General features: G+C 42.9%; 1 protein-coding gene across 1 annotated transcript in view; it reads right to left on the bottom strand.

The window, feature by feature from the left end:
• The window catches only part of LOC145415667 (uncharacterized), a 547996-nt gene extending 537941 nt beyond the window's left edge, over window positions 1–10055 (bottom strand). Inside the window, exon 1 of the mRNA XM_080284883.1 lies at window positions 9916–10055. Within this exon, the coding sequence (XP_080141009.1) occupies window positions 9916–10055 (140 nt within the window). The remainder of the gene's footprint in view (window positions 1–9915) is intronic.
• Between the last annotated feature and the right edge of the window lie 445 nt (window positions 10056–10500).

Genomic DNA, 10500 nt, shown 5'->3' with positions numbered 1-10500 from the left:
TCATTCTTGCCAACCCTTGATCTTATTCAGCTTATGGTAAACTCTTCAAACTGAAGCCTTAATAAACCTCTTCTATATGTGAGGTATTTCTCAAGACGAATAAATTAATCTGACAGCAGCAGGAATAATCTAAAGAGGATCGTTATCCTAATGTCAGAGGTTAATTTCCCATACAGTTCTTTTAGAATCCTGACCTTTCACTCATTCTTCAAGGCTGAAGTTAATCCCTTGAATATAATGACATTTCTTATTTACATTCTTATTACCTTTGTTTTGTTTTGTTTTTCTGTTTAGGCAGAGAAATCAGGTTGTGAAGAGAATGATGGAGCCGATTTTTTACATCACTACAAATGACTTCTCTAGTTAGCAAACTGTCTAGAGGATGAAGAACTTCAAAGGGTTAACACTTTCATTCTCATGCAAAATCAAAATACAGTATACTTTTCTTTAAAACTAGGATGAGTTGTTGAAAAGAAAAAAATAATAACAGCTGGGAAAAAATACAGTGAATCTTTAAAATCCTCACCTCGCTGACTTGAGGATAAGATAAGGCTGGGTCCAAGAGGCAAAGTAAGAGAAAGCATTACACAGGGAGAAATACCTGCAGAATGATCAATGAAACATACCAAACACATTCACTCACCACTGAAGACCACATACAAGACGTAAAGAGGTGATGCACCCCCAAAGTAAATGCACTTAGGTGACTTAATTGCAGGGTTGGTGATTTTTTTTTTTTACTTTTTTTTTTACTCAAAAAAAATAAAAAATCAATGATATTTATTTATTTATTTATTTGATTTTTTTGTTTATTAACCCGCAGCGTCCCGTCGACGTTCTTTAACGTCCACATGTTTTGTCACTGCCAATGCCGTCGACGTACATAAACGCGAAAAAATTGCCAGGTCCCTAATTTGCACAATTTTCAATTTTCGTGAGTGATTTTTGGTACATATACACGTGACACCTTCCTCTACAAGATGCCAGGCAGGGACAATGCTTTACCCAGCATGACCTCCTCCTCCCCCCTGCATGCCATTGTCTCAGCAATTCACCTGTTATCAGTGACCTGGCCAGTATAGCCATGTCATGCCACGGTACGAAATTCAGGGCCAGAGTGATTCCCCAATCAATGACAATGTGGAGGACAAACTTTACATAGCATTAGAGGAAGAAACAGTTAGAAATGATGATCAGGTAATGTGGCAAAAAAAGGTCAGGTATTAGTGAGTGAAACAATGCTTATAATGCCTATATTACAGCTTGAAAATCAATATACTCTCGTACTACATATAAATTCGTACCAAATAAATAAATAAATACCGTTTATGAGTGGTGTGAAATAGTTATCCTCCCACAGAACTCGTTTTCTTTGGTGCCAGCCTGATAGAAAACCCAGTAAGGTAAGGAGGTACTCCTACCTGTATCGAGTATTTTAAACCTCAGGTGAGCGATTTCTCTATGAATTTTCGATGTTTCTCACCAAAAGCGAAGGTTTGAGCCAAAAAAATTTTTTTCCTAAAATAGTCGGGATTGGGGGGAGTCAGTGGTGGAAAAGTGGTTGGGATGGGGAGGGTCAAACAGCTAATATTTCAAAAGCTGTATACTGAATACTGCTAACTTCATGTCCTATCTATCCACTGATGGATAGATAGGATGATCATGGAGACAGAGGGGGGATGGATAGAATACTGTCAGGAGCTGGTTGTGACTTGTTGGTTGTAAGAGGTATTGTTTGTTTTCTATCTTGATAATGTAGAATCAACTGTGAAAATGAAGCTGATCTTGGTTACAGTCTCGCCTGCTTTTGTAGAAATTCACTGTAGAAAGTTAAATCGGGGAAAGCCCCAGGAATTGATGGAGTGTGTGGTGAAATACTGAAGCATGGGGGAGAGATAGTAGTAGAATGGATGTGGAGGATGTGCAGATTGGCCTGGAAGGAAGGTAGAGTCCCAGAGGATTGGAAGTCAGGTATAATTATTCCCTTGTACAAAGGAAAAGGGGAAAAAGAAGTGTGTGGTAATCATAGGGGCATTTGTCTTCTTAGTATAATAGGAAAAGTGTATGGTAGGATACTTATAGACAGAGTTAGAGAAAGAACAGAGAAATTAGTTGGAGAAGAACAGGGAGGCTTTAGGAAGGGAAGAGGTTGTGTAGATCAGATATTCATTCTTAGATCTTTAGTGGAAAAGCTTCTAGAGAAGGGAAAGAAGTTGTATGAGGCTTTCATGGATTTGGAGAAAGCATATGACGGTGGATAGACAAGGATTGTGGAAAGTGTTAAGAATATATGGAGTAGATGGGAAGTTGCTGAATGCTGTGAAGAGTATGTACGATGGTGCGAAGGCTGCAGTGCGTGTGGATGGTGAACTAAGTGAATTTTTCTCTTTGAAAGTTGGTTTGAAACAGGGATGTGTCATGTGTCCATGGTTGTTCAATCTGTACATGGATGGGGTAATAAAAGAGGTACAAGGGGTAGTGGATGTTGGAGTGGCCCTGGTGAGAGAGGATAGTGTTTGGAAACTCCCTGTACTGTTGTTTGCAGATGATACTGTGTTGTTGAGTGAAGACGAAGGGGAGCTGCAAGGCTTGGTGGATGAGTTTGAGAGAGTGTGTAAGAAACGGAATCTAAAGGTGAATGTAGGGAAGAGTAAAGCGATGGTCTTTGAGAGAGGTGAAGTCAGTGAATGTACAGCAAGGTTGGGTGGTGAGGAATTGGAAAATGTGAGTACGTTTCAGTACTTGGGTAGTGTGATGAGTAAGGATGGAGGTTTGGAGGGTGAAGTGCTTGAAAGGGTACAGCAGGGAAGAAAGGTTGCTGGTTCTTTGAAAGCAGTCATAAGAAACAGGGAAGTGAGCATGGAAGTGAAAAAGTTACTACATGACAGTATTGTGATACCAACTCTAACGTATGGAAGTGAAGCTTGGACATTGTTGGAAGGACACAAGTCAAGAGTGAGAGCAGTGGAAATGAGTTATTTGAGAGGAGCCTGTGGAGTCACGTGGAGAGACAGGCTGACGAATGAGGATATAATGGAGCGTTGTGGTGTGGATGTGGATGTGATAGGAAGCATTAGGAGGAATACACTGAGGTGGTTTGGCCATGTGGAGAGGATGGAGGTTGAAAGATTGACGAAGAGTGTATGTGAGTGAGGTGGAGGGGGGAAGAGGGAGGGGGAGGCCGAGGATGAGATGGAGGGATGGGGTGGAGAGATATATGAGAGGGGGGGGGGGTGAGTTGGGAGCAGGGCAGTGAAATGGCGGGGGACAGGGCGACTTGGAGGCGATTTGTTTGTGGCCACCCCAAACGGGATTGAGGCGTCTGGCAATAGATAGATAGATAGACACTGTAGAACTGCAGCTAATCTTGGTTAGTCTAGCCAGCTTTTGTAGAAATTCACTGTAGATTCGTAGACGAGGTTCGTACTTTCGCTGCCACCATATCTTGTAGAAACTTCGTAACTTCTTGTAGTGTGTTTTGTAGATCAGTTATACATATACTGGACTCGTGGACAAGCGGTTGTTATACGTGAGTAGTTTTGTAAGCAGATAATCTTGGTTCACTTTGTCATGCACTGACAGGAGAGGTAAAGATTAGTATGGGACTATTTTTATTGGTCTTGGAAATATTAACAAAGTCTCTCACACAAGAGTGAAGTATAGAGTCCCGCTGTTACCTCCCGCTGTCTCGTTCTATCTCTCTCTGCCACCCTCTCGCTCCTGTTGGTAGCCTCCTTCTGACTTCTGTTTCTTTTTGTATATAAGAACTTCCATCACGTGGGCCACACTGTCGTCCAAATGTTCTAGAAACCTGTGTGTGTGTGTGTGTGTGTGTGTGTGTGTGTGTGTGTGTGGTCATGAGGTACTATTTGTGGGCTATTGTGCTGGTGTGAGACATTCTGGAAAGGTGCTAACGTCATTTCCTTTGGCCCCTAAGTTTGACATTGACCTAACCTCTAGATTATATTATGTATGTTGCTAGTTATTATGTATTAAGATATTTTACAGTCCTGACACTCTCTCTTGGTTCTGTTGGATCTGTCTGTTGCTTCTGACACAACAAATCATGAGCTACTGCTACATGATCTGCATTTTTATGGTGTCCATGATGAAGCTCATTCACTTTTTATGTGGTATCTATCCAAAAGATCTTAGACAGCAGTTGCGGAAAACTTATTCATGCTCAGTTCCCTTTCTGTATGAAGTTCCTCAAGGATCTGTTTTAGGTCCAGTTCTAGCCACAGTTTATATGTGCAGTTATCATCTCTACTTGATGCACACAATGTGTCCTATAATTTTTATGCTGATGACACTTGGCTTTATGTTAAGATGACAGATGTTAATGACACCATGAGTAAAGTGGAATGAATCCCTAATGACTGATATAAAAAATTTGGATGGCAAAGAGGAAACTCAAGTTGAAATATGGTAAAACAGAAATCATTACTCGCGAAAATCACAGGGGTAGTGATGCTCATAATGCCCAGGCTCTAAAGTCTGCCAAGTCACAATCTTCATCCAGCCTGTTGTCCAAAACATGGGCATACTGTTTAATTTAAAACTAAATAATCAAGTTAAAGGTTGTACTCTGCACGTGCTCTGTTGACCGTTGCTGAACAGACACTGCCTCTTAACACTGTGCCATGCTATGATATTGTTACAAGTCCATTACTGTAAATCATTACGGAGTGGTCTCCCGAAAAATCTATTAAAGGTTCAGTCTACGTTGAATAGAACAGCAAGGCTTATCTTTGGCCTACCCCCCCAACAAACCTGACCACATCATTTCTAAATGGGTTACACTGGTTTGGCTAACCAAAGTAACTTCCTGAAATGTTAAAATTTCAGTCGGCATGCCCAGGAGTGATGTTAACCCGCCCCGTCCCGTCGACGTATGGGTACGTTGCAACAATTTGCATTTGCCAGTCCCGGCGACGTACCGGTATGTCGTGCAATTGCAATGTGCATAATTTCGACAATTTTCAAAATTCGCGCTTGATTTGCGGTACGTACCCTCGCATGACCTTCCCCTACCTGCCACCAGGCGGGGACACTCGGCGACCCCGCGCGACCCGCGCTAGCCCACCACTCGTCCACTCACCTGGTAGCCACGGTCCTGCTCAGACATGGCTAAGAGAGGTCTCTCAGACAGCGAAATTCAAGTCGCCCTGGACACCTTTACCAGCGACAGTGATTCCCCACTGGACGACGAGGATATGGACAAGGATTATGTGCAGCCAGAGGAGGAAGAAACCATCAGCAGTGACGAGGAAGTTCCGTCTCCCAGGAAGCGGCAGTCCGTGATTTACCGTGCTGCTAGAGAGGGGCAGGACGCAAAGAAGGCACGTGCAATATTCTATCCCTATCCCCAGCGTGATTTGGAACCTGAATTCGAGGACGAGGACGAGGATGAGGACGATGACGGAGCCATGGGATGTGCTGCCACGTGGTATGGACGTGAGGTAATAACACATCGTGGCCCAGAGCGCACACCACGTCGTATGAGCAGTATGGGCCTAGCATTTTGTTTGGGGAGCTAGGAAGTCAAGTGGAGGGAGTGGGGAGTGAAAGGGAAAGTCCAGGGAGGATTAGGGAAAGTGAGAGTGACGTGAGTGAGTCATTGCTCTCCCTACGTAGTGTGAGGCGGCATAGTGGATCACGTGGGCCAGTGCGGGTGCGTTCCTTATCACGTGGGGTTGTGAGGGAGGGGGAAGGTGGGGAGGAACCACTCCAAAGCATGTCTTATGCTCCCCAATATCCCCTAACACGTGGTCGAGCTAGGGTGCGTGAGAGAGCACGTGGTGTTGTAATGGAGGGGGAAGGTGGGGGAAGAACCACTCCCCAGCACGTCTTATGCTCCCCAATATCCCCTAACACGTGGTCGAGCTAGGGTGCGTGAGAAAGCACGTGGTGTTGTCATGGAGGGGGAAGGTGGGGAGGAACCACTCCCCAGCACGTCTTCTGCTCCCCAATATTCCCCTATTTCATCCCCACAGCCCCCTAATGTTCCTCAAGGCCGTAAGGGTAAGGGAAAGGGAAAGGGTAAAGGCAGAGGGAAGAGGAGTGACAGTGGGGAAGCCCTCCGCACTCCTTCTCCCCCACCTCCCCAACCAGGATCTCCTCCCCACCCAGACGAAGGCGGTGATGGGGATGATGGGGACGAGGGAGTTGTGTCGTGGGATTGGGAGGATGGGAGTGATTTTTCTCCCCTCATTCACCCCTTCACTGAGCAGGGGCGATCTGGCTGCATTGCTCCAGGAATTCACCGTAATTCCACCAGGTTGGATTTTTTCCACCTGTTTTTCAGTGAGGCATTTGTTGATCGGATTGTATACCAAACAAACCTGTTTGCAAGCGCCCAGCGCCTAGAGAGTGAAAGATTGGGAACAAGGAGTAGGCATTCTATCATCTATGATTACCCTGTCTCCCTTCCAGAAATGTTCTTATTTTTTGCCCTGGTCCTTTTGATGGGTATTATAAAAAAGAATAGAATTCCTGCTTACTGGACTAGGGACCCTGTTATGTTTAACCCAATATTTGGTCAAGTGATGAGCCGTAATCGGTTTCAACAAATTCTAAGTCGCCTCCATTTCTATGATGCTTATGACCCTGCAAATGCAAACAACACTGATAGAATTAGGCGAATTAGGTTGGTCTTTGATCACCTCAGGCAAACCTTTCGTTCCTCATTCTATCCCTATAGAGACCTCGTCATAGACGAGAGTCTCGTGTTGTGGAGAGGCAATATTTCATTCAGACAGTATATACCCAGCAAAAGGCACCGTTTTGGGTTCAAGATCTTTGTTATGTGCGACTGTAGGACTGGATACGTGCAAGACATAGTCTTGTACACCAGTGCACAGACAGACATAATAGAAGATCGAAGTATTGGACTGTCGGGAGCAGTGGTAAAGACGATGACAGAGGACTACCTTCATCGTGGTCACGTTCTCTACCTCGACAATTGGTACACTAGCCCTCTTCTCGCTTGTTATCTTCATACGCATGAAACGGGAGTCTGTGGAACCGTAAAGGTGAACTGGCGTCACATGGCCAAGGTAGGGCGGAAACTTGCAAGGAATGAGGTTGTCTTATTCAAAGCCAACAACATCCTTGCAACAATGTGGAACCACAACAGAGAAGTAAGCCTCTTGTCCACGGTTCACCGCCCCTTGATGCACCGTACAGATTCCGTAGATTACCGTAGCGAGAACAGGCGTCGTGTTTGGAAACCTGAGTGTGTTATGGATTACAATATAAACAAGCGCCTCGTGGACCAGTCAGACTCCATGATATCGACGGTAGAGTGTGCCAGGACCACGATGAAGTGGTATAAAAAACTGTTCTTTCACTTGCTAGATATCACTGCTCTGAATTGCCACCACCTTCACGCCATGACAACAGGAGTTCAGGAAACATTTGAAGGGTTTGTGAGGGAGCTCACAAGAGAAATCTTTGCAAAGTATGCTGTTGAAAGGCCCCAACATCGCACCCGCACTGCCCATATTGCCCAAACTCCCCAGAGAATATCCGGCCGCCCTTTCCCCACTCCTATCCCTCCCCAGCCAAACAGACCTAGGCCCCAACGCAGGTGTCACGTGTGCAGTAATTCCCAGGTGAGACTCACGACACAGAGGAAGGACACCCGCTATGAGTGCATGCAGTGTGACGTGGGGCTTGTATTCACCCATGTTTTAGTGAATATCAAACGTTGATGCAATTTTAGTACGGTGTGAATGCGAAAGGACGCAGAAATTATGAGGTAAATGCGACAGACAGACACTCAGTGAAATTATCAGTCATGTTGATCTCCAAATATTAGTATAAAGTGCATACGGGTAGAACATAAGTGAAAACATTGTATGTAAGTATATAAATCTGCCCTAAGTTGAAACTTACATAGCGAGCGTTTTATGATGCGATATTCTGTCGCTCAGTGCAATAAATACGGCCCGTAATTATATAATTATTTTTATTGGAAATTCTTACGGGTATAAGTTCAAATTATTATAAGTGCTGATATATATTCTAAGTCAAATATTCATAGCGTGTGTATAGAGATGCAATTTCCTGACGCTCAGTTGAATGAATAAGGCATGTATTAGTCAAAATAAAAGTCAGCAAGTGATAAAGTGAATAATTAGTATATAAGTGTGTGAGTGAATTAGTATATAAGTGTGTGAGTATTATGTTTGTCGAAACATTCCTTGCGAGGGTATTTTCATGCGATATTCTCACGCTCACTTGAATAAATAATGGCAGTAAGTATGTACAGTGCATTATAGGGGTGTAAACGTGTGTAATGTAAGTGGGAAATTATAAGTGGAGTGAATAAATAAAGTAGATGATGAAACACGAGTGTCTGAGATCGTGGTTGCTACGTGAATATGCGCTAGCATATCGCTAAATGCCCTCGTAATGAATGAAAATAATTGAAAACCTTTACAGTGGTGGAGGAAAGGTTCTATGTAAAGGGGAAAATAATTGGAAAGTGATAAAACAACTTGGTATGTTGAAATACAAGTCATAGCGAGTGCGCTTACTAAGCTGATGTGCGCTATACTTATCCTGCATGTCATCATCATGAATGAAAACATCTGAAAACACTTACAAACAGTTGTAATTGGTAAAATGTCATTGAAACAGAAGTATACAAGTAGAAAAAATGATAGGTTGACTCATACCAGACACTTAGGATATAGCATGTTACGACTCGGACCAAACTCGCTATGCTCGCGCAATGGTACAATGCTTATTTTTCATATATATGTGTCTGAAATCCATTATATTGTTACTGTTATTGTTTATTAGTTCAAATTCAATAAATATAGACGTGTTGTGTGTTGTTTCTCCCATTATTCCTTACCACAGAAAACGTAAACGCATATCCAGCCCATTACAGAACACCATACCTGCCGTGGGGAACCGCACCTGTACGGACCACTTATAGACCGAGGGAACCACTTTCTTTGTGATTTTCCTTCGTTTCTCGACCTAAGCGGAAGTTTTAGCAAAAAAAAATTTTTTCCAAAAAGGCTCGGGACTGGGGGATGTCATAGGTGCGGAAAACCTCGGGACGTGACGGGTTAAGATGTGAAGATGGTTCCCTGTGCCTCAATGAACCTTCAGCTGTTCATTGGTCGTCTTTCTCCTATACAGCCTCTGGATTATATAATAAATTGCCATTAATCATAAGGAAACTGAATTTTGGTGAATCTTTTAAAGCTCAAAGCTTTCTCTTTTCAGGATGCTATCATGTGGGAAGAAGTGATGACAGACAATTATGGGATTTTCTTTTCTTTTCTTTTCTTTTGCTGCTTTGTACTGTTTATGAGCGATGTCACAATTCTTGTAACTGTAAATGTAAATGAGTATCAGGCACTTGTGAATTCATTATGAAGAACTGGTACTTTCTGAGAAACAGAAGATCTGATTATTTTTTTTTCTTCATCTGGTATGTACAAAAATTTTAAAGACAAGGATTGCCTGTATTTTTTTTTGGATCACCACCTACCTTTAAAGGTAGATGAAGAGCCTACATCTGACTGGAGGCATTATATGACTGAAAACCTTCAGTCACCTCTTTAGGATTAAACCTATGTAAGCCTTCACTCAAACCAGCATATTCTAACCACTAGATCACCAAGTACCTATTAACCCCTTCAGTCTGATGACAATTATTTTATTCTAGCCACATCCTGATCATTTTGTTGTTAAGGAGAGATTTGCTGAACTGGTGGGGTTAACCAGCCAATCAAACCCTTCAATATGAGAGTTTTTTCCAAATGCTTGGAGGTTTCAAGAAGAAAGTCAAAAAAAATGCCTGAAGGTTTCAAGAAGAAATCAGATAAGTGAACTGACTCAAGAAAGAAGAACATGGAACAGAAGAAAAGGAAAAAAGAAAACTGGACTTGCCTGGATGAGGTGTGGTGCCGTGGCTTAAGATGTAAGCTGTGGTGGCTGCCTCTGGATTTAGGAGTGTCACTGGCAGTTGACTCTGGGCTTCCTGGGATGATCTCAGGGGAACTTTCCACTAGACTTCTGGAACTATCCATTTTGAAGGTCTCTCTATCTCACTCACACTCCCCTGAAAGCAGTCTATAGTCAATACATACCAGTATCACCCAAGTACAGACTAGATTCTCCGACACATAACAGTACAGTAATGGAGTTTGAGAGTAATCTGTTTATGGTCAAGGACACAGGGTGAAGTCAAATATTTGGTCATTAGACCAGTTGGTGGGCATGAGTGTTACATTCTCTGAGTGCTCCTTGTTTAAATACTGTATTAGTTTTCATAGATTTAAATTAATTTACATCACAAGATTTAAAGCAAAATAACATTGGTGCTGGTTTTATGCATATGATTAGTATGGGTTCAAGAGGTTCATTCTCAGCATGCCAAAAGATGGAGTTGTTGCATGTAACCTCTCCCACACTAATAAAAATGTACCTCTGTCACCTTCACCCACACACACACACACTCTCCACTAAGATTCT

The sequence above is a fragment of the Coenobita brevimanus genome, chromosome 103, assembly GCF_032717465.1.
Source record: "Coenobita brevimanus isolate Jiangsu-jjx chromosome 103, ASM3271746v2, whole genome shotgun sequence".
Lineage (NCBI taxonomy): Eukaryota > Metazoa > Arthropoda > Malacostraca > Decapoda > Coenobitidae > Coenobita > Coenobita brevimanus.
The sequence above is the reverse complement of the archived record's forward strand: the minus strand, read 5'-3'. Positions and strand labels throughout refer to the sequence as shown.